The sequence below is a fragment of the Scomber scombrus genome, chromosome 2 (assembly GCF_963691925.1).
Source record: "Scomber scombrus chromosome 2, fScoSco1.1, whole genome shotgun sequence".
NCBI lineage: Eukaryota > Metazoa > Chordata > Actinopteri > Scombriformes > Scombridae > Scomber > Scomber scombrus.
The window spans coordinates 26,639,119-26,662,693 of NC_084971.1; the positions used below are offsets into that span (position 1 = coordinate 26,639,119).

The window sequence follows — 23,575 nt, forward strand, 5'->3', positions numbered from 1 at the left end:
AAACTGTTGAAGGCATTGCTGGAAACTCGTTATTACAGCCCGCAACTGATATAAATAAAATACAACATTTATTAAAATAAAAACGACAGTGAATAAAGGGGGTAAGAAATGTGCTTTAAGGAGAGAGCTTGAAGTAAATTAAGTACTTTTTTTTTAAGTAGCTCATTAGAGAAGATGTTACAGAGTGGTGCAAAAGTGGTTCATATTAATAAATTATAGGTTACATACAAGAGACCAACATGAAGATAAAACAGGGTGACAATATTGATGTCCTTTTACATATGAGGGACCCAAAAAGTAGTTTTAATATAAATAATTTAGAAACGTTGCATATAATCATTAGTATTACTCTATTCATAATATGATATAGTAAATGAGTAGATGTTTAAAACTTCCGGATACTTGGATTAGAAAAAATTAGATCCACAAAAAGCATATTCTAGGAAACATTAATAAAATAGGAATGTTTTTAGCACCGTTAATGTGTTGGCAACGTTGGTGTGTCCAGACTGAAATGTCTATGTTTGATTTCTGGCTAAATATCCACGGTAAATATTGTACTGACTACTAAACACCAGCATGTTAGCCTTGTCACTGTGAGCATATTTAAAATGTGAATGTTAGCTCAAAGTGTTTAGTAGAGCCTCACTGAGCCATGGACATGGCTGTAAACTCAAAATATTGTTACACTGGGAATTACTTTTAAATTTTACTGTTTGTTGTCACTGATGTCTTCCTGTGATGTATGTGTGTTAAAACATCTACTGCACACCAAATTTCCTTCAGGATAATACCTTTATAAACAGTAACAATATTACCCTGCACTGTTATCACTGAATCTGTATCTGTAAAAATTGAAAAATAATTTGCTACCCTTTTGTTCCCTGACCTATTGTCCTCTCCTATATGTGTCCCTACACCTTGTAAGTGTTTTATTGATTCACTGTAATTTGTGGTCTATTATCTAAAGTAGAGCTGCAACTAACGATTAGTTTCATCATTGATTAATGTGTGTCTTTCTTGATAATCAATTAGTTGATCAGTGTTTCCCAAAGCCTAAAATTATGTCCTCATCATATCATCCACAACCCAAAGATATTCAGTTTACTGTCATAGAGGACGAAAGAAACCAGAAAATATTCCTCTTTGAGAATCTGGATTATTCTATTATTTCAATAAGACTCAAAATCATTTATGAATTAGCAAAATAGTTGGCAACTAATTGATTAAACAAGTAATCAATGCAGCGCTAAACAAAAGCATTACCACATTTGTAATCAGACTATCACGTTTATAAAAAAGTTGCTTTCAGAATCACAAATCGAAGATGCGAGTAACTTTTCCACCACCATAACAGGCAGCTCAAGCTCTGATATTTCTTTGTACTTTAAAGAAACAACTGAAGCGATTCTTCCTGCAGCAACATTACAGACTCCTATTTATTAGTTCTAGGAGTCTATCAGGCAATACATTCCTACATCCCACTTTCCTCTTTCTCTTGTCTTTTTCTGCACCGTGTTTTCAAGCATAAATGCACACTGGTCCATACAAATGTGAAATCATGCACACACAGCCAGCCTCTCCCGTAGACATTACAATCATGACAAGAGGAATAAGAGAGAGTTAGGTTGTGAGCCAGTCAGAGGAGAGAAGCCGGAGAAGCATCTTTTCTGACAATCTGCAGAAATGAAGTTGCTTAGCAACCTTTGGCCTTGATGACAGGAAATGATGTCATGCTCATAAGACAAAACATAAGCACACAAACGCTCAGGCAGATAACAGGTGCACACATGCGCACACACGTGTGGACCCGCAGACACACACATTCAGGGTAAACCTTGCAGGATGGTAGATGAGAGAAATAATGAGTTGTGATGGTAATCTGGAGTAAAAACAATATATTAATCTTCTCTAATGGTCCCTGATCTCTGAGTCCATTAAGGATGACCTTATATATATATACGTCCACACACGTGGACATGGATGTATGGATGCACGCACACACACGCACACGCACACGCACACACACACGCACACACACACACACGCGCGTATGGGCTAAGCTGTGAATGCTCTCTTATGTGCTGCTGTTTGAGGGAAAACTACATCTGCTTCTCTCTTGTTTCTCAGTGTTCCCTCAACCTGTCTGTGAACCCATTTCCTGCCTTGTGCCTGTTTTCTGTGTGATTCACGAGTCACGCCACCGCTCCGACGAGACACACACACACACACACACACACACACACACACACACACACACACACACACACACACACACACACACACACACACACACACACACACACACACACACAATGAAGCTTATTGCTGTGTGCTCTGGGAGAGGTAGTATTTTGGAGCTGAGGCATATGAGAGAAGATTTTTATTGTTAATCAGGTTCCCTCTCATATTAGAAGCTGTAGGACTTACAGCTCCACACAGTGTTCGGTTTGTCTCACTGCACTCGTCGCCTTCTGGGATGTTTCACTTTAATTATTCATGTTTGTAAAGGAATGAGCTGCCAAAGACTCTCCAACTCAACATTTTGTCTGACGAACTGCTTTTGAAAGACGTACTCCATCCTCTCTGAAAAATCCAGTTATTTCCAAATATATCTGACACTCATTGTGCTGCAGTACATCTTCAGGTTTTTTTTAATCATCTATATGTGAGGTATGTGTTGTTTGTTGTATTTGTATTCCTGTAACAAATATCTGTGGTACATAATTCAGGACTAAAAACAGAAGCACATTAAATTTTCAAAAAGGTCTAGTCATCATGTCCATGTTGCTGTAATTGCATAAAAGATTATTATTCAAACATTCAAAGCAAGTTAATACAAATGAACACATAAAAAACAATTTAACAATTTGATGTATTTTTTATATTAATTTTAAAGTAGTTTTTTTTATAAGCTCGGGTGAAATAATTTTGATTAAAATGTTAATGTTTATACATTGCTATAACTTAAATATGATCAATATTAATATTATTTTGGTTGAAAGGTCATCAGTCAACCACTCTACTCAGATATAATGAACAAAAATCTACTTTCATCTCAGAATGAAGATGTGGATCATTAAAATAGCATAAATTATCTTGCAAAAAAAAAAAAGGAAGGGGGGGGGGGGGCTGCAACCAACTCAGCTTACTCAACTTTTTATGAATCTATATGTTCATCTTTATGCATATTTAAACGTAATTATAAATATTTGACTTCTTAGTCAATCCAAATACCCAAATCTATAGATAAACAGTAAACTATAATTACACAGTTAGATGGTGGGATCACAGAGGAACAAAATGAGCCTTGAAAGCACAGAATACTAATGGGTGATCAAGTTATGTCAATTTCTATTTATAGAGCAGCCTGATAGCAGAAATCAGAAATGTGCTTTACAATCTTAAAGCATACAGCATCCTCTATCCTAAGAGCCTGGATCCATGTGAGTAAAAACTCATGACCAACAGAGGAGGAATCCCTTTATATTATGATAAAAATATAGATTAATAACATATATGAAGAATGTATGATTGACAGCGAAACTGATTAAAGTCTCCCCTAGAAATATGACTATTTAATTTAGAGACTATAAAACTGCAATATACACATGCAACACAAGCAAAGAGTAGTTAGCTGTGTTTGGATGAGCACTCAAAATCATTTTCCGGTGCTCGTCTTACAAGTTCTGGTAAAATTAATGAGGGCACTTGTAAAAAAATATGCTCAAATTAAGTGAGTGCATCAAGAGTAAAACTATCACTAATATATTTAAGCATGTTTTCTTTCCTAGTGATATGACCGTAACCTTAAGTACTGTACAAATTACTTTGTTAACTACATTCACATTACATTACATGAAACTTCATTTCATTTATGTTGTTTAATAAAGCTGTTTTAGACTAAATAAAGTCGGTTATTTTACTGGAAATTATTTGACTTTATTCTTTTGGATTATCTTTTAATACTCCGGTTATTTCATTATCACTTACAGCACTATAACTAATGTATTATGGGTTATATTTGAGTAATTTATACATAGTGATGAGAGTTAAACAGTGACAGGTTTAAGTCGAGCTGAAAGGCTGATGTGATGTGATTTGATGTGTAAAATTGGGATCTTAAGGCGTGTTGGCATTAAGATTAAGAGACAAACTTAAGGCTGCTTTTTACTACCAGTCCAGAGCAAATACACTACACATCACTGACTCAGGGTTAAACTGTATTTACATTTCAGTTTTAAGTTGTTTTTTTTGCCATTTCCTTGTAGATTAGTGGGTGATCATCTTTGCTGTAACCCCTCATAACTTCCTACTTTGTCTTCATGTGAATCTCTTGTACATCCTGGTGTGTATAAAAAGTTGTAAAAATAAACACCTGAAATACTTTGTTGTACTTAAATGTCCAAATGTTTGCACTTTAGCACAAAACAGCATATTTAACCTTAATTTTAAGTAATCATAATATAGTGGGAATTACACCCACGTTACTCAATAATTGAAAAAAATACAACTCAGACATTTTCATGAAGTCAAAACATTTTAATTAAAAAAAAGGAACAACTCATCTGTAAGAACACAAGTCCACGAATTTGTCTCATTTCTGTTACATTTCACTTTCACACCGACACACATTCATTCACTCAGGCAAACACACACACACAAACCGACCGTGATAGACAACCACTGCACCTTGGGAACAAAAACATGCAGACTGATTTGTCATTATTAATAAACACATCCTAGATAATACAATCCAGTGTAGCATGAATGCATAAACGTCTGCTTTAACGTTGAGGATCATACTGTTTTAATTTTGCAAGTTTAAGCCGATTAATCACAAATAAATTACTGCTGATCATCTCCAAATAAATTCCATAATATTTCAGATTCCTATCGTGTTAAATTTGAAAAAAAGGACTTAGTAGTAACTTCACCACTGTGCAGACAGGTGATCCATCTGAGCGTTCGTCACATTCATTCAAAATTCACATGACTTTTTTTCCCCCCCAGTGTCCATGTTTGCTTAAATGTTGAGTTTTTAAGTCTTTACATGAAATAACACAATTTTATAACCAAAAAAAAAACCAACTTTAAAAATATTAACTATTACTGACATGTCCTGAAACCAAAATGAGATTATCAAAGTGGAAAATGGTTAGCAGTAATAAAAAGTACACACAATCTGTAGTTAATGTGCTCTAACATGCAAAACCTCTCGTAAGATCCTTCAGAAAAAAAAAAAAAAAATAGAGCTTACAAATGGACCTCATAGCAATGAAGGTTATTCCGCATTTTTAAGCCTCTAAACAGCACACGGGAGGGGCAAAACAAATTGAGGGGGGAAAATGATGTGGAGGAACAGTTTATCTCTATTTACAATGAATCAGAGGCAGAGAAACAGTAATTTCTCCTCTACGAAGAAGCAATCACATCCCTGAGTACAGCTTTTTTTGTTATTCCTATCATTTAGATTCACTGCTATGCAGATCAATTATTACCATCAAGTCTTTCCTGGCTGATCACAATAGTGCAGCACAAAACAGCAGCAGCACTCCATCTTTCCGTTTTTCTGACCCAGAGTCGCCTAAAAGATGTTCAAGAACATTAAAGAGACCTCGGCGGCAGCACTCGTAATGCTGCTGCGATTCAGGCACAACTAAAGTACCGTGTAGATGTGGAGAACTGCAGTATAACGGTAAGTGTACGAAAGAATAACAGCCAGGCGGCCCCTCCATCACAGTCCTGCAAGGTCAAAGACAGTCAGAGACCGAGTTTTTCTAATCCCAGGCAAAAAGAGGGGCTTAAAAATGGTAGCAGATTTATCATTTTCTCCTTATTAATACACAAGGTTACAGATTTTAGCCAGTAGGGTTTTAATTTAGCCCCGTTAGCAAGGTGTCTCCTCCTCTGATTTCTCCGCCTTGTCTTCCTTTTCTTCTCCGTCTTTATCCTTGTTCTTTTTGTGTTTCTTCTTCTTGTGTTTGTGCTTGTGCTCCTTGTGTTCGGCTCCCTCTTTCTCCTGGCTGTTGTGCTTCTTGTGCTTTTTGTGTTTCTTGTGTTTCTTGTGTTTCTTCTTCTTCTTGTCCGCCGTGGTGGTGGAGGTGTTTGCCGAGTCGCTGTGGTTGCTAGGGGAGTTGCTGTTGGAGGCTTGGCCTATGGACGGGCTGGGGCTGCCGCTCCCGCTCCTCCCTCGCTCCGTGTCTGAGCCTTCTCCTTCGCTGTAGTCTGGGACGAAGGCGGCCTCGTCGGTCTCGCGACCCAGGTCGGAGCACAGACGCTGCCTCCTGGGCTCCGGGCCACGGCTCTCCTCTCGCCCTGCTCCTCCTCTGCTTTCTGCCGCTCTCTCCTCCTTTGCGGGCGCTCCTCTTCCCTCCTCTCGTCCCCCTCTTCCTTCCTCTCTTGCTCCAGCTCTCCCTTCTTCTCTGACACCTCTCCCCTCATCCCTCGCGATTTTAGTTTTGGTTGGTTTGTCAGAATTCGCCTGGGCTGCCCTGCCACCTTTACCCTCCTCCCTTGGCACTCTCCCTTTCTTCTCCTCCCTCACTACTCCTCTCCTCTCCTCCCTTGGAGCATCCCGGCTCTCGCTCCGGACATGTTTAGGTGCTTCGGTCTGCCCCTCTCTGCCTCGGCTTCTCTGTGGCACAGGTGAGGGCTCTTTAGGTGCACTAAGCCCATTTTCCTGCCCCTCTTCATCGTCTTCCTGCTCCCATTTGGAGCGAGGAGGTGCTTGAATGAGCGGCTCCTCTCTGGCAGGGCTGGGAGCCGGGCTGACGCTGGGGCTGCGGCCACGGCTGTTCACGGGGCTCGGCAGAGGCTGCTCTGTGGGTTTGGAGGACGCGCTTTTGGGCTCTTTTTCTGAGTCTTGTTTCATCTCTTGAGTTGACCTACTGCTAAGAAAAAGAAGAAAAGAAAAAGGCATATTTAAAATAATTTACGAACATGTCCGATCTTCCATATGGTAAAAATGGGACAGGTCATAGATTGAAAAATGTTGATATGAGACCTGTGTTTTGTAACAGACACCAAAAACATACTTTTATTACACTCTTTAACCTCTTTAAAGGAGTTTTTTTTTAATGGATTGTGTAAAACATTTTGCCGCCACGAGGGAAATACATTTCTGATGAATTAAAAAGACTCGAAAAACATCTCCTTTGTTGCAAAAAAAAAAGAAAAAAGAGAGAGATCAGAGAACTCAGAAAGACTTTTAGAAAGTCTGATAACTCGTCAGGGGAAATCGGGCTTCAAAGTGCCTGTCTGGAGAGAATCTGATGACAGATTAATGGAATGAATAGTTTGCTGCAATTAAAAAACATACTTGATCAAGTTAGACAATGTAAGATTTGTGCTTCTGAAGTATTTTATGTTTCATTTTTACAACAGAAAAGGCTTCGAGGTGAGCGCTTCTTTTCTCCTCCTCCTCCGACTGACGGCGGCTGTATACTCCAGACTTCCCTTTCAGATGATGGAAAAGCCCATTAAACCTGTTCTTTTGGCTTTGTGCACCCATTTCTGTAACAAGCAGACGTTCACACCCAGCTCCCTACACTAAAATACAGTAAAAGGATTTTTACTATAGTAAAGAATATATATTTAGGCCATAATGTTTTATCTTGAAGGAAATTTGGTTTGCAGCCAAAGATTTAACACAAACATCACGGGAACGCCTCAATGACACAATATTACATTACTGGGAGCCAACAGTGACGCAAGTGGCTCTGTGACGCTGTATTTAAGCACATAAGTACTTTGAGCTGAATGCTAACAGCAGCACGCTAATATCCCCACAATGAGCGAGCTAACATGTTTACTATGTACAGCTTCTAATTCACAGTTAACAAACCGCAGCTGTCAATAGTTTCTGCTCATAATCAGCGTTTTGGACAAATTTAATTTTTAAACCTGATGATGCTGCTAAACAAAAAAAAAATGCCATCATCTTCATAAAAATCATCCTGAGGGGGACAGGAAGGTTTGAACCGAATTTAACAGCAATCCATTTTATAGCTGTTGAGACATTTCACTCAGATGTCAACCTCACGGTGGCTCCAGAGGAAAGTGAGGGAATGATTAAAGTATCAGGATACAGTGGTAACGATGAATGTCTCTAAAAAAAACAAAAAACAACAACCTATCTGACAATCCATCAAATAGGTGTTAATATATTTCAGTCTGGAATAAAGTGTTGCACCAACCAAACAACCAAGCCATGCCACTAACACATGAGCAATAAGGCCCAACTGATACTGGATTTTTAGGATCCATGCCGATAGTGGGGGGTAAAAAAAAAACAATTCTGATAGCGATACATCACCCGATAATCTTACATATAAATGCACATTTGTTGCAATGATCCCTGAAATGTGGTTATCAAACACAAGATGGAGTCATGATATTTTAGTTTCTGAGCATAACGGACTGTTCTATCATCTGCCTTTATCCACTTAGTCATTGTATCCACATTACTAATGATTATTTATCAAAACTCTCATTGCGTAAATATTTTGTGAAAGCACCAATAGTCATCCCTACAACATTAAAGTCAAAACATTATTGATAGAGGTATTTGGTAAAAAATATCGTGATATTTGATTCAGCCCATATCGCCCAGCCCTAGTGCCAGTATATTACACTTGAGTTAAGAAAAATGATCAAATATCCATAAAATACTGCCCATATAACTTAGAAAATAAAAAAAATAACATATACACTGATACTAATATATCTGCAATAGGCCAATAATATCACCTGACCAATATATCAGTGGGGATCTACTTAACAAAAATAAATATAAATAAAATAAAAACTCCAGGCATTAAAAGCTGGACTCACCTGGTGGAACTCACACTGTGGCTCGTCAAAGCCTTTCGACTGATCCTGGGTTTGCTCTTCACAGAAGACACCTCAGCATCTTTCACTGCTGAAGAAGAGGAAGAGGGGAGGGGAGAGAAGAAAAGACACCCAGGTTTAATCTCTGCCTAATTACATGGCACAAAGACAAAATCAAAGTTATCATCTCTTCACATGGGTGCGTACATCAGGTGATTCAAATTACCTTCTCTGTGAGGAGCAGCTGGTTTCTCTCCTGAGGGGACGCTCCTCTCTGTTCTGTCCTTGGACACACTCCTGGGAAATAAGAGAAAATAATGACATGCTTTAACAACTGTGTTTACAGATAAAAGCATTATATAATGCTTTCTTTTGATCATATCTACGTGTAACAAGCAGCGAGTAAACACATTCAACAGACCTGTCAGATTTAGCAGCTCTTTCTGACCCCTCTCCTTTCTTAGAGGACACGCTTGGTTTCTCTTCAGGGTCTGTCTTCTTGGTGACGGCGCATTTTTCTGCTATGGTCATTTTATCCAGAGAGACGGACCTCGCGCCTCCACTTCTACTGCTGGAGTTCTTTCTTTCCGTCCTGCCCAACCTCTCTCCTTCAGCTTCTCTCTCAACTGTAACCGACGCCTTCTGCGAGCTTGACCCCGAGACTCTCTCTCGGTCCCTCTCTCTTTCAGACCCTGCACCTCTGTCTCGGTCTCTTTCTCTGTCGAGTCCTGAAGTTCTCTCCCGGTCTCGGTCCAGTCCCGAGCTTCTGTCCGACACTCTGTCTGAGCCCGACAGTCTCTCTCCAGCGCTCCCTGGTCTCTCTCTGGAGACTCCTCTCTCGCCAGAGGTCGATCGCTCTTTTCTTCCAGCGCTTTCCGCTGTGCTGCTAGCTCGGTCTCCTTCTGGGACGTTGGCGGCACTCGATCGGTCTGAGGTAGAGCTCGTTTTCTCAGGGCCTGAGGATGATCTTTCTGAGGGAGCCGTCTCCGTGCTGCCTTTTCTCCCCAGCTCTCTGTTCAACTTTATCCTCCTCTGAGTCTGACTGAGCGGCTTCACCTGGACACAAGTTACACAAAACATTAAAATGGGGTCGAATCACAAAGATTAGTTGATTAAGTGATTAGCAAAAAACTAAATAACGAATTTTTCTTTTAAAATGCTTAAAAATACAAATATTAACAGGCTCTAGCTACTCAAAGTTGAGAATTTGCTGCTTTTCTCTGTTTTTCTGACTGAATTTTGACTGAAACTCGTTGGGTTTCTGACTGCTGACACTGAACCAATTTAAAGATGTCAACTTATACTTAATTTGTTTTGTCAGATGAAAAATGAAAATAATGATGATACTTTAAAAAATGTAAAAAGAAGAAAACAACAGTGAGTTTGATGCAAAAATATGGAGGATGAAAATGAAGATTGGTGCTGAATTGATGATTAAAAATACAAATATTGACGAGTTACAGCTACTTAAAGTTGAGAATTTGCTGCTTTTCTCCCTGTTTTTATATGACTGAAACTCTAAAATCTAAATTTAAATTTTTTTTTAAAATACCATTTTCTTGACTGACAGACCAAGAATTCATTTAATAAGAAAAAAAACAGACAGATTAATGGATAATGATAACTTCAAAAACTATTTGAAGTTTTTAATAATAAGAAAACTTTGTTACCTTGATGAGAAAATATGGAGGATGAAAAAATGAAGATTGGCTAAATTGTAAATAAAATCTTCCGGTATTAACTGGCACACAATGTCACATGACCCACCTGAAGGTCCATGAGAGGTCTGATGGGTCCTCGATCAGGGTCTCCCCGGCCCATCTCGCGGCTCCCTGGTATGGGAAGAAGGCCAGGCCGGTCCGATGGGTGTGTGAGCCTCTGGAGTGGAGGCTGATGGGAGATGTGTGAGTGCGAGAGGATATCACCTCCACCCCCGAGTCCATCCATCCTCCTCACCTTTCCGGGTGGAGGCCCCAGTAAGGAACGGCTCTCCTCTCCCATCCTCCTCCGACTGTCTCCTGGGGAGGGAGGGAGGTGGAGGAGCGGGTGATGGGGGATGGGAAGGAGACCACCGCCCTGAGGAAGATCTCTCCTCCCTCGCATGTCGTGGCTGGATCGAGGGCCGTCATGGAGGGGATGAGGTAGAGGCAGGTTCTGGGAGGACAGTGGAGGGGTTTTAGGTCGAGGTGGTCTCGCTGTGGAGCTTTTACTCTTTTCCTTTTTAGGGGTAGTTGAGTTGGGGGCATCTTCTGGTTTGGCTTTGGTGATCTTTAACGGTTTTGCAACAGAGGAGGACGAGGAGGAGGACTCTTTCTTTTTGGTCACCACTGCTTCTCCTGTCTTCTTCTTCACTTTGTCACTCTTGACCTTCACAGCCTCTGTTTTTACTTTGGCTTTGACCTTTTGACCTTTGTCCTTCTTGGTCTTGTCAGACTGAGTCTTCGACGTGGACTTGGTCGGCGGTTTAACGGGTGCAGCAGTGCTTTTAGAGGCTGGAGCCTTAGTAGTTGCGGTGCCAACTGGAGGCTTTGAGGAGATAGGAGGTGTTTTCGTAAGCGAGGGGATCTCGTCCATCGGTTCGTCTCTGACGGGTGTGGCGTCCCCTCTGTCCACTGACTGGTGTGACGGCTCAGGCTCGTCCCCGGACTTCTTCTTCTTGACTTTCTTTGTCTTTAGGACTTTAGTGCTGGACTTTGCTCCTGATGAGGAAGATGATGGAGGATGGTGAGGTGGCCCGCCTCTCTCTTCTCTCCCTCTCCTCCCTCGCCCCTGAGGGGAGTAATCTCTATTTGGCGGGGACATTCTGTCTCTCTCCCGGTCTCGGCTGCCTCGGCCTCTGTGATGCAGCGGTGGATGTTGGCCGTCGTAGTCTTTGTAGTACTTGTTGTACCAGTCTCTGTACTCCTTCTCCCACTGTCGGTAGCTATCTCTATCCCAGCGCTCATGGCCTGCGGGGTTGGGACCCTTCAGTTCATATGGCGCTATCTCTCTAGGAGGTGGCTTCCGTCCACCGGGGCTGCGGCTCCGGAAGCCACCCGGTGAGCGAGACCGTGACCTAGACCTGTAGGGTCCTGCTGCTTCTGGTCCCTCCCAGCCTCCTCCCCGGAAGGGGGGAGGAGACCGCGGTGAGCCGGAGCGCCGATACCCGTAAGACCTTGAACGAGAGCGGGATCTCGATCGTGAGCGTCCGTAACTGCGCCCGTTGCGTCGAGAATAAGGAGAACGGGGATAAGACCGGCCGTGAGAGCGTGAACGGGATCGACTGGGGGAATAAGAGTAAGACCGTGATCTTGATCTGGATCTAGATCTGGATCTGGATCTAGAGCGAGTGTAAGGAGAGCGGCTGAACGGAGAGCGGCTGTATGAGCGGGACCTAGAAAAGGACAAGAGGTGAACAAGGAGAGACAGAAAGCAGATTATGTAAAAAAAACACAAATGGTTTGAAGGATTATGTGTTTGTAATTCATGTAAAAACTAAAACCCTTTAAATTAGTTACCTGGAATAAGACGGTCTTCGCCTCTTTGGTGCATTTCTGTACTTCATAAGCTCTTTGTGGAAGTCTTTAGTAAATTCATCCAGTTTTGATGTAACTCTGTGTGTAAAAAGATTAAAAAAACAATGAAACTTTAAAACTGATCCAGTGTGAACTCAGTAACTCTTTGAAAACCCAAAGTGGAAAAGGAATGACTTACTTGTCCTGACGGTGGTGCCGCTGCCGGTAGAAATCTTCTTTTGAGAGGGGGGGCTGACCGAGGGAGGGTGGAAGAGGGATGAGAGGGGGCTGCGCACCAGGGGCGACCCAGGGAGGGTTGAGTCCCGGTGGTCCAGGGGCATAGACAGGCTGGGGCTGATAACTGAGAGGAGGAGGGATGAGGCCGGGGCCAGAGGCGTACGGAGGGGGGTAGGACTGTGGAGGTGGTGGGTACATGGACGGTGTTGGATAGACTGGAGGAGCAGGAATAGGAGGTGGAGCATTCTGGAGATGAGTGGAAGGATGCTCTCCTCTACTTCTGTAGGACCTGACACACGGAGTAACAAAGAGAAGGATAAAAAGCTTTGTGAGATTGATATATTAAGAGTTTGTTTTGTAATATAAGACAATCTGACAATCCCATAGACGGGTCTTACCTGTCCCAGTGTCTGCCGCCACCGCCACCACCGCCTCCTCCTCCTCCTCCTCCTCTGTGAGAGTGGTGGGGTCTTGCCTGGTGGCCTAATAAGAGCACAGACAGCTGGTTAGTTACTGAATGCATTTACATGGAGCTCACTGAATCTCCATAAATGGCTTGAAGTGAATCTCTTACCTGATGGATGAGGTGGCCTTAAAGGTGGCGGGTGGCCAATGACAGTTAAATGGTAGCCCTGTGGGAGAAATCACAGTGAGAAAATGTAGGCATTACAGTTTCTCTTGATCAGGAATGGGATAGTGTGGGCTTAGGGTGACACATCTTACAGCGTAGGGGAAATTGTGTCTGCCATATTATAATTGCCAATATGCATTATTCAACCCAAGTCCTACATATAATCCCAAATTGGACTGAACCCGGGTATGTACCTGCATGGCCTCTGCATGCAAGGATTAACCAACATTTCTGATAACTTAAGGATTAATTAAGTGAACATTTAGTTTTATTAATACTCAAAATTGTAGATATTGGTGGGAGAAAAAAGCAGCTTTCACTCCAACAATCTTGATCAAGTGAAGTTCTCTCATTTACCATGTCATGGATTGAGTAATGAAATAAATAACATCATCAAGTTGAATCTCTTGATGAAGTGAAAGTAGAGCGAGGTTAAGATTACAAACCGGTCCACCAGTAATTAGGGTCATCAAGGCGGACTCACCTGGGATCCACTTTCAGAGGGTCCATGATCAGGGGGACCAGATGGTTCTGGTTTCACAATAGGCTCTGGGTCGGTCTCACTAAAAAATACACAAACAGACACACACACATTGTCACAAGGAAAAATGCCTCTCCTGCATGTAGAGTACATGGATGGAAGTTTGCACTGACTACGGGGTCAGTATTTTGTGTTGTCTGTCATTGGCTACTTTTGGGGACAAACATCAGACTAAAGACCAGTTAATTGGGGACAGCTTGTCCAATTGGGAAAAGGCTGATTTTTGGGTTGCGTATGTGTGTGCTTGTGTGAAGAGGGGAATGAAAAATGGATAAACATAATAAATATTAATTTAAATGGGATAAGTTTGTTAGTTTTTATTCCATCCAAAGTAAGACAAATGTTACACAAAAGTGCAGTTACAAAATTGTTGCTGGTAAAACTTATAATACATTAAAGTGAATTTCTAACACTGGTAAACTCACCCTGGTGGAGGCGGTTCACCCTGGCTGGTTGAGTGCATAGGAGAATGGTGGTCGATGACGGGTGCAGGAACTGGTGAGGCTGCGTGTTCTTCGACAGCAGCAGCAGCAGCATGAGGAGGAGTAGGATCAGCGGTGGTAGCAGCAGCAGCAGCCGGTGCGGGGGGCGCTGCCTGTACTTGAGGAGCTGCAGTGGGTACACTTGTAGGAGGGGGGTGAGAGATATTAGCCATCAGCGGGTCTTGCTGTCTGGAGTGAAGAGGCCTGACCAACAGGGGGCGAGGCGGAGGTGGGGCTGTGTGTTGGACCTGCTTCCTCACGTGTTTGGTGTATCCCGTCTCGTTCTTAAAGTTGTTCACAGCCTGCGTGATGAAAAATGACAAATCTTTTAAAATAACATTCTACATCTCTCTGTATCTAATATCTAAGTGTAAGCATCTGAGTGGGTTACCTGTCGGAGGAACTTGTTGGCTATGAGATTATCAGGCGAAACATCCGACTGTTTGCACGTAAAGCAGACGTGTTCCTCTGAGTCCAGCAAGGCGGTCCTGATACCTGAAAACAAGCAAGTCCTTAAATTAGCTGAAAAGTTCACACTGACAACTCATTCGTGTTTAAACTGTTAATATTGTAATTTAGATTTTGACAACGCCATCTGGATGTGAAATCTTTGACACACTGGAGTGTAACTGCAAAAAATAAAAAACTCCAATAAACAAAAATGAGTTTTCTAATTAAAATACAGCATGTGCTCAAATTATGCCACATTTGGATTAATCTGCATTTATATCATGTATCAGTGCTTCCCTGAATGACAAAATGGAGCTGTGAATGATAAGCACTAGGGGAAGGAAACAAAGACTTTTTTTTATCATTACCACACTGAGTATTAAAAACTCACAATCATCGCAGTAACTGTTTCCACAGCAGGGTATGACCACAGCGTCAGTCATCAGGTCGTTGCAGATCGGACAAAGGAGCTCATCTGGGATTGGGTCTGAATCATCCTCGGAGGACGATTGATCATGAGGAACAAACGGAGGACGCTCCTTCTTTCCTTGTGCGTACGCCTCCCTGTATTAAAAAAAGATTTATTTTGTACCACAAATCAAAAAGAAACAGCAATTATCTTTAGTATGTTTGTGAATAGTTATCATTGAGGAGGACACAAATAAAAAAAAGAAGGGTATGACAAATACAAATAAGACACCATGACAAGTATACTAAACAGAAAGTATTTGTGGATGTCCTCGGTTGACACGTACGCATCTATAGCAGGTATGGCGTATTCTCCGGTGCTCGTTAACATGGCTCCCTTAGTGCCGGGCTCTGCTTTCACCATGAAGCTCTGAGGAATCCCCTTACTAATCCTTACTGACTTGGGAGCCTCCACACTCTTATCCTGGATCTAAGGAAATAAAATAATACACATTGTCATTATTACTTACACTGCAATGGAGTAAAAATCAAATGATACGTAATAATACAATAATAATAATAATAATTACAATCAGCATGGGACACTGCCGAATATAGTGACCAGCTTTTCCACAACGATAGCAGGTGTAGTGAGCAGGTGGAGGTCCGATCGCCTTTTTGGAGTAACTACGGAGACAAGTAAAGTTCAGTTTTTGTACAACTCATCCAGAGCTGGAGAATAATAATGTTTAATTCATATATATTCGTGTGCGTGTATATACTAACTGTATCGGGTCATATTCGTGGTTCGACTGAGTCATCATGGCTTTAATCTTGTCTTCCTCTGATGCATTTGCGTCAACAAGGTTAGCAGTCTGAAGCACATAATGGAGAGATAAAAAAGAGGGATATTAACTTCACAAGAAGAAGAAGAGAGAAGAAAGGAAGTAGTAGATGTGTTCAACTTGAGCGATACTTTTCTGGAAGTGTAAGCAGCATATTCAGAAACAGTACCTTGGTCAGTTGGGCGAATGACATAGAAGGAGAAGAATCAGTCTGCAGGAGAATCAGAGTACAGATATTAAAAGTGTTAACATGATATCTTATAGACATACAGTGGAAGATAAGAGCCCAGATAGTTCCCCACCACATTTGTGTCCAGTGCCTTAAAGAGTCTCCAACTAATCCTTCGCACACCAAAAATTAAGTTCTCAAAAGCGAACGAGAGGAACGCATTTAAGCCGAGACATGGATCACGATGTTCCTTCCTCTTCTGACGGCACTGTGTCGTAATCTCGAAAAAGTTTAAGTTGTGAAAACCTGATCTAGAGAGTTCGGTCTTTTCAGAGCTGTTTACATGGAAGAGATCTAAACTGTTTGGAGAATAAATATGTTAAGAAATTACCCAAAAGTAGGAATATAATTACACAAAAGATCATTTTCCAAGTTTTGCTTAACTTTCTAAAAAAAAGATCTGTCCTGACGGTATTTTCTATTTCTATGACAGGCGATAAAATAGCCATAAAGCTTGAATGCAACTTTTGTGCATTTAGTTGAACTTATCCTGAAAACTTTACATTAAAGACACATTTATGATTGTCACTATATGAAAATCCTAAAGATCGTCCACACTGCTTAATTACATAAACTTTTAACAAGTAAAGCTAAGATTTACTCCAACAACTCTTCCATATAAACAAGTTTTTTGTACTCTGCACCTTTAAGTTCCACCTTAAACACTTTAAAACCTTCCTTGCTATTTGGGCTTCATCAGCAAAAACCTGAATTAACGCTGCTGGCACATCCCTCTGTGAAAATCCTAAATCTTCTCCTGCTATTAAATAAAATAAAGAAAAAAGGGAGTCTATTTTCTCAAAAGAATACTTGACATTTTAACATGCAGTTTCCTCTTCACCAGGCCGCACTGATTTGAGTTTCTGCACTGATCTGTCAAAAGAAGTGCGAAAAACTCTCATCAAAACCAGACTGCTAGCTGAAAACTACTGAGTTAGCTAGGAGTGGTGCCAATAATTTTTTTTTTTTTTTTTTAATGCAAACACTGTAAAGTGTCAAACATGTAGAACTGATACAACAAATTAAAAGCCTGATGAAGTAAAAATAAGGAAAGAAACTAACAAGAGGTGTCAAGAGTTCCTTTAAAATGTTCCCTAAAACAGCTCCTACACCACTACAGGGTGAAAGCAAGTGGAGGGATGTCTCTAATCTCTAATGCAGGTCAGGACTTGCTGATATATGAGAGTTAAATCTCATGCACACAAAAAAAAGTTATTTTATAAAGGAGGGGAAAAAAGCTGCTCTGCCTGATTCTGTTAAAAACACCAACTATTTTACGAAAAATGAACAAGCGGGGCAAGGGTGGGTTCTCCATTATTGATACGCAGGAAAGACTGGTTATTGCAGAATGCTGTGGAGGGAACACACAGGGATCTGGTGCAAGCGGTTCTGACACCGAACCACTGAACAACTTTATTGACAGGTTCTGCAGCTTACAGCTTACAGGACACACTACACCAGTATACGTCTCACTGCAGCAACCATGGAAGGCCTCCAGAAGATTGACAAGATATTACTTTTTACTGATAAAATGTGTCATTGTACTTTGTGATCATGTCAGCGGCCAAGTCGAGCTTCTTACTGACAACCCCCGCCCCCAAAAACACCACAGTTTTAACAATACACTTAGCTAGTACCCGCTTCTTTTTAAAAAAAAACAAGACACTTAGGACTCATTTAACTCAGCAGGATGAAACCTGTGAGCCTTCAAGACTATAAAGTAAGGATTATGTGCAGTCCATACTCAATGCAGAATAGACATCTTCATCAACATCTTCAGGTTTAAAATTATACAGGACAAAAAAATTGACATTGGCAAATGTTACTGAACAACAGATTTGAGTGTATTAAAGTTTAGCAGGGAAGATTTAAAAAATAAAAATCACTGGCGAGTCTATTCCATTCACACAACTTTAGTCTGGTAATTGTAATCAACGGTAATTACAATCAATCCCAGCCATACTTTTACTTCATTGGGTTCTTAAAACCATATAATAAAAATATTTTCACAGAAAATAAAATGACAATGAATTATCAATACAAAAAGAGCATATTTTCCTTTTACAACCCTTTTTAAAAAGTACATTTGCCTGACCTGAAGCAGGCTACAAAACCCATTTCATTATGAAATACAGTCATAACAGTTTAAATGATTTCTCAAAATCATGTTATAAAGTGGCAACAGTTCAACAATTGGTCAGTTCAGAGCATTTAAAAAAAAAAACAATGGCTCGTCTGTTGTTTCTCGTATCAACTTCATCTCACTCAGCCACAATTAAAACATTTAAATATATGCGTTTATATATTAGTTATGTACTAAAAACAGATAAAACCATGGCTTTTTAGAGAGAAACAACAAACTGCTTTTAAACTGTGGTGACTCCAGGAAACCCTCATCTCAAAAAAGACATCAAATAACACAAATGTAGCGAACACACAGTGAACAGAAGATACACACAACTCGATCATTGTTGACAGAATGTTCTCAAGAAAGGTGACGAAAGCCAGAAAGAGGGGGAGAGAGAGAGAGAGAGGTGAGAGGAGGAGGAGAGAGTGTTGATTTTGGGTTTGTTTTACATACGGGTCTAGACGATCCCACCACAGCTGTGTCAGAACGATCTCTGCAGAGACAAGAATAGGACAGAGAGGAACAATCAGTTACTGACGAAACTCGACAGCCAAATTTACTCATAGTAGAAACCTTGAGACGACCAGGTGTAAACGTTTCATGGATTTAACTTATTATGCTGTTTATTAATGTTTTCAGTAATGTATTTTATTTAATACATACACAATGAACGTCCTGCCAGCGGGTTTTACTCCACCAAGCGGAGTGCGGCGGACGATCACGGAAGAGTGTTTCGGGATGTGGGCTTCATCATCTGTGTATTCTACAAAAAAACCACAGAATTCAAAAGATCATCAGAAAACAAAACGATACAACCATTCATTCAACAGATTTAGAGACATTTACGAGTCAAGATGATCTATATAAACTAAAAAAATCTGAAGGCTTCGACACATTAAGATGTAACTTTTTTTGTTAAATATGAAAAGTAACAGTGGATGTGGGTGAGTTTTCTCTAATTGGCATTTTCTCTTAATCTATAACCACAGCTGTTAAAAAACAATAAAGTACTTGAAATAGGAAGTCATTATCAAATATTTTGGATGTTAAAGGAAAATGTGACAATAGTTATGTATTACCATGTACTTGTACTTTATTATTAGAGCTCCAATGATTACTTAATCAATTAGTTAATTGAGAGAAAATAACCAACAATTTTGACAATCAAATAATCACCCGATGAAATAAGATTAGACTTCACTTTATTAGTCCCACGCTGGGAAAATGTACATGATTGCAGCAACAAAGTGGACAGCAAAAATAGAAGTCAATAAAAAAGAATAAAATACAATAAACACAATGGGAAAAAATAAAAATAATAATAATCATAGCATTATGTACAAGAGTAATATTGTCTTTGAGTGATAATATACCTGAGTTTCATATTGTTATTGCACTGATTTAAGGTGAAATCTGTTCTGATGGTTCACACTTCCCAATAAAAGAAAGTCATTGCTTTTCTTGGTCTTAAATTGTGGTGAACAACAATACAATTGTATTTGTATGTACAAATACAATTTAGGTTTTAGAGTTTTGTTTGGATAAAACAAGATTTTTCAAGGTGTCATTATGGGCTCACTGTATGTTAATCTCAGAAACTCTGCATATTGCACACTTATTTATACAAAGATCCAGTTTACTGTATATAGTATTTTATCCTATTTTTGTCTTATTTATTACTGATTCTATTATTTTAGTACTGTACTGCTGTCAATTTGAATTTCTCCCAAATGGGGATCAATAAAGATACATCTCATATCATAAAAAACACCACCATCAAACTGTATGCAAATCTCAGGAACTTCTGCATATTACACATGTATATATTGCACATTTATTTATACTAAGATTCAGTTTACTCCATATAGTATTTTATACACTTTATCCTCCTTAGGTCTCTATTTTTGTTGATTATATTTTAACACTTTTTCCCACTATACTGCTGTCAATTTGAAATACATCTAAAGGGGCATGAATAAATAAACATTATCTCATCTTACATCATGAAAACCACCATTACCTTACCGTTAAGAGACATGAACCCGTCCTAAAATTGTAAATTCCTTAAAATTAAAAAAGGGGATGACGTGATATGAGTTACACATGAGGTTGAATCATGTGTCAGATGATAAACTTACCTTCTCGAGTCTGCGCATTGGTGATCTGCAGGTCGCAGTCTGTGGCCTTGAGGCGCTCCCGGCCCATAATCTGCCTTTTAAGCTCACTGAGGGTGATATGGAGCCCATCGAAAGTGACTGTGTTGTAGTCCAGTTTGGAAGAAAACTTATAGTGAACACACGACATTTTTTTTTTTTTTAAGTTACAAGGTCTAAAGCACTTTAAGTCAATCAAGCAACAAGAGAGAGAGTGAGAGAAAAAAAACACAGGCCTTGGTATGATAACAAAATAAAAACAGCGTCAACACTGAACACAGGAGGCTAAATCTGGTGACTTTAATGAGTAAAACCTTCTTTTTTATATATATATTCGCTGAAACACTGTGGACAAAAGAGGACTATGATAGGGAAGGGTTCAGGCTCGCAGCAGAAGACGACAGAGTCCTTGTTGTTTTTAGCCAAAGAAAAATAATATGGAGATGAGAAAGAGGCCAGAGCGCCATCGATGGGCGCTGCTGTGAGCCTCGTCAGTCCCTCTTTTTAAAGTCCAATAAATCGCCACAAAGATGTCACCAAATCCGAGACAAGTCCATGCAGCACCGTGTGAATCTTGTCACATGGATGTAAACGAGGACAGGTCCGTCATGAGTATTGTCCTTGGTGGGGAAAGCCCCCCCGGTGGCCGCCGCACTGCAAGCAGCTAATGTAGCTAACTTAGCAGCGGGCCTTCAGGGTTTCCAGAGCATCAGTCCTTATAACACACAAGCAGCAGCCTTTTTTTTGTTTAATGGAGGATGAGTTCGTTTTTTCTTCCACGATAAACAAAACCGAGCTCCAACAAAATAGTCCACAAAACTGCGTGAAAGCTTGCCGCACCAGTCCACCCACACCTCTTGTTTATATATATATATATTTTTATATATCGCTGTTAGGACCTTAAAAAAGAAGATGTGATTGTGAAACCGCTACAACCCGTTAGCTAATGCCAAAGGCTAACATGCAAACACACCTCGAGATTAGCTAACGCCGCCTCGCCGCCGTCGTTCACAGGGGAACAAGGGCTAGCGGGCTAACGTGGATGCTAACAGTTGCTATGCTAACAGTTGCTATGCTAACAGTGTTGCTTCTCAACGTCGAGTGACAAATCTTAGCTAAATCCACCAGTTTTACGCGAGCAGGGCGCACTTTTCCTCTTCCTTCCACGGTTATGATTCCACCATGCGAGTTGTTTATCCGGAGTTTTATTTTTCACATTTTGTTTGTTTAATTTAATCCATAAAATCCAGAAATAATCGCAGGTCGAAGCTTCTTCTCTCCTCGCTGTTTCATCAAAATGGCGCACGACGGAACCGGAAGTATCCAGGGTTCTTCCAAAGAGTACACAAAGCAAATAGTTATCTGCTTCGTCTTCTTTAAATTACCGGCGGATAGCAAACCAGAGTCATGTTCAATTCAAATGGACTTTTAAAAAATATTATTAAGGGATTCAGTTTGTGTGTGATAATAATTGAACAAAATCTTACAAGCTTAAAACAAAAAGCCAACTATGTTTGAAAGGGACAAGTCAATATTAAGTCGTACACTTCCAGACCATCAAAAATCTGACTTAAAACTGAAAAAGCAGCAAAATATAACAACAACAAAAACAAATTCTGATCAGTGAAACAAAAGTGGTTTATATCCAAAGTTTTGCATTTGAGGTCACTTTTTATGTTTTTATCGTGATTCTTTGGAGATTTTATTCTATTTTGTTCTTTTTTTGGCATGAGAATCATATGTGTGATATAACACTGAGTGCCAGAAAAACAGTCAGATTCCTGTATATGTAAAAACAATCCCCTTGCTAACACTGATGCGCTTGATATGAACTATCTTGACTTCCTGGTGTTCTTTGATTATTTAATGCTGATAAAAACTGCGTTATGTCCCTGAAACATTACTTACAGTCAAACTCTAATGCATTAATCAAAGTATAAAAATACAAAGCTGTACAAAGAATTCATCAATCAGTTTGTTCATCTTTCCCACGGGTAGCGTGGCCGAGCGGTCTAAGGCGCTGGATTAAGGCTCCAGTCTCCTCGGAGGCGTGGGTTCGAATCCCACCGCTGCCAAAAGGTTTTGTCTCAGAAATGATCTCACTATGCGTCGTGGTCACATAATAGGAAAAAATACTTAGCATTTACAATCCATTCCTTCTTCCTGTTGACTGTAGAAGCTGTGAAATAGGAAATAAACTCCAATACTTCCAAAAGTATTTGCTTCAAAGTCTCCATCCTGTTAGAAAATGTGTTTTTTTCTTGTTTCTTTAATTGGATGTTTGAGCAGAGTGATGTCACCAATATGCACAGTTTGACACTAGAAGTTGGTTTTCACATTGATTTAGCTTAATGTGTGTAGGGTGGATTAAGGTAATGTGGGAAATGTTTTGCAATTCTGACTTGTTTACCTTATTTACATATGAATCCAATACATTATATTGACTCCTAATACCATTATAAAATATGTTTCCTTGTTAAATCAAAGGGCAATTTTGGATATTGGACTCAAAAGTTTCAGAATTTGTGGATTTTGTAATCTGGGACACTGGTTTTATGGTTTAGAAATACTTTTATTTATTCAAAACAGCCTTATCTGCCAAAACATTCTGAAATGTGCATACTCATATTTGGCCACTTAATTTAGTAGGCCTACAATTTTTAGGGTTAAAAAACTATCAGTCTGTATGTTCACATGTGTATTTTGAACAATATAACTTACACAGTAGGCATATACTAGTTAGATTTAAAATAATTGAATAGAAATAGAGATAAATGCACTGGAGCTTAGTTGTCCCACATTACCCTAATCCACCCTACCTATAGGCACAATTTGTGACAGCACAACTAGTTTGGAGCCAATCGTGATTAACTGAGAATGGACTTTTCAGTGAAGGAAGAGACATATTGTATCCAGCAGTTAAACGTTTAAAATGAACAATATTTTCATAGCTATTAATAGATTCCTTATGTTTAACAAGGTAAATTTAACCTTTTTTGTGGGGGAAAAAACGCATATCACACAATATTTATTCCAAGCAAGGGTTTTTTGATAAGTGGTTGGTACTGTTCATATTGCAGCTATGGTATGTGCACATGTAATTCTGAAGTCAGGTTAAATCTTGTGTGGTCACTGTGAGAGTATT

At 40.0% G+C, this 23,575-nt stretch overlaps 1 protein-coding gene and 1 non-coding gene across 3 annotated transcripts; one reads left to right on the plus strand and one right to left on the minus strand.

The window, feature by feature from the left end:
- Window positions 1-4,528: 4,528 nt before the first annotated feature.
- On the minus strand, window positions 4,529-21,708 carry LOC133994806 (E3 ubiquitin-protein ligase RBBP6-like). 2 transcript variants are annotated; one of them, XM_062433985.1, is made up of 20 exons: window positions 20,416-21,708; window positions 18,941-19,040; window positions 18,731-18,770; window positions 16,090-16,131; window positions 15,862-15,950; window positions 15,666-15,762; window positions 15,423-15,565; window positions 15,059-15,231; window positions 14,609-14,712; window positions 14,161-14,519; window positions 13,679-13,757; window positions 13,138-13,195; window positions 12,962-13,046; window positions 12,526-12,852; window positions 12,330-12,425; window positions 10,600-12,205; window positions 9,254-9,888; window positions 9,059-9,129; window positions 8,836-8,923; window positions 4,529-6,890 (listed from the first exon to the last, which is right to left on the minus strand). In XM_062433985.1, exons 1-20 carry the CDS (start codon window positions 20,579-20,581, stop codon window positions 5,891-5,893), a joined length of 5,358 nt encoding a protein of 1,785 aa, XP_062289969.1. In that variant the 5' UTR covers window positions 20,582-21,708; the 3' UTR covers window positions 4,529-5,890. The 2 variants fall into 2 exon arrangements, with proteins under 2 accessions (XP_062289969.1, XP_062289961.1); XM_062433977.1 differs by having other exon boundaries at window positions 4,529-6,893.
- Window positions 21,709-22,423: 715 nt separating this feature from the next.
- On the plus strand, window positions 22,424-22,505 carry trnal-aag (transfer RNA leucine (anticodon AAG)). The gene has a single exon. It is a non-coding gene; the product is annotated as a tRNA-Leu (tRNA).
- Window positions 22,506-23,575: the final 1,070 nt, after the last annotated feature.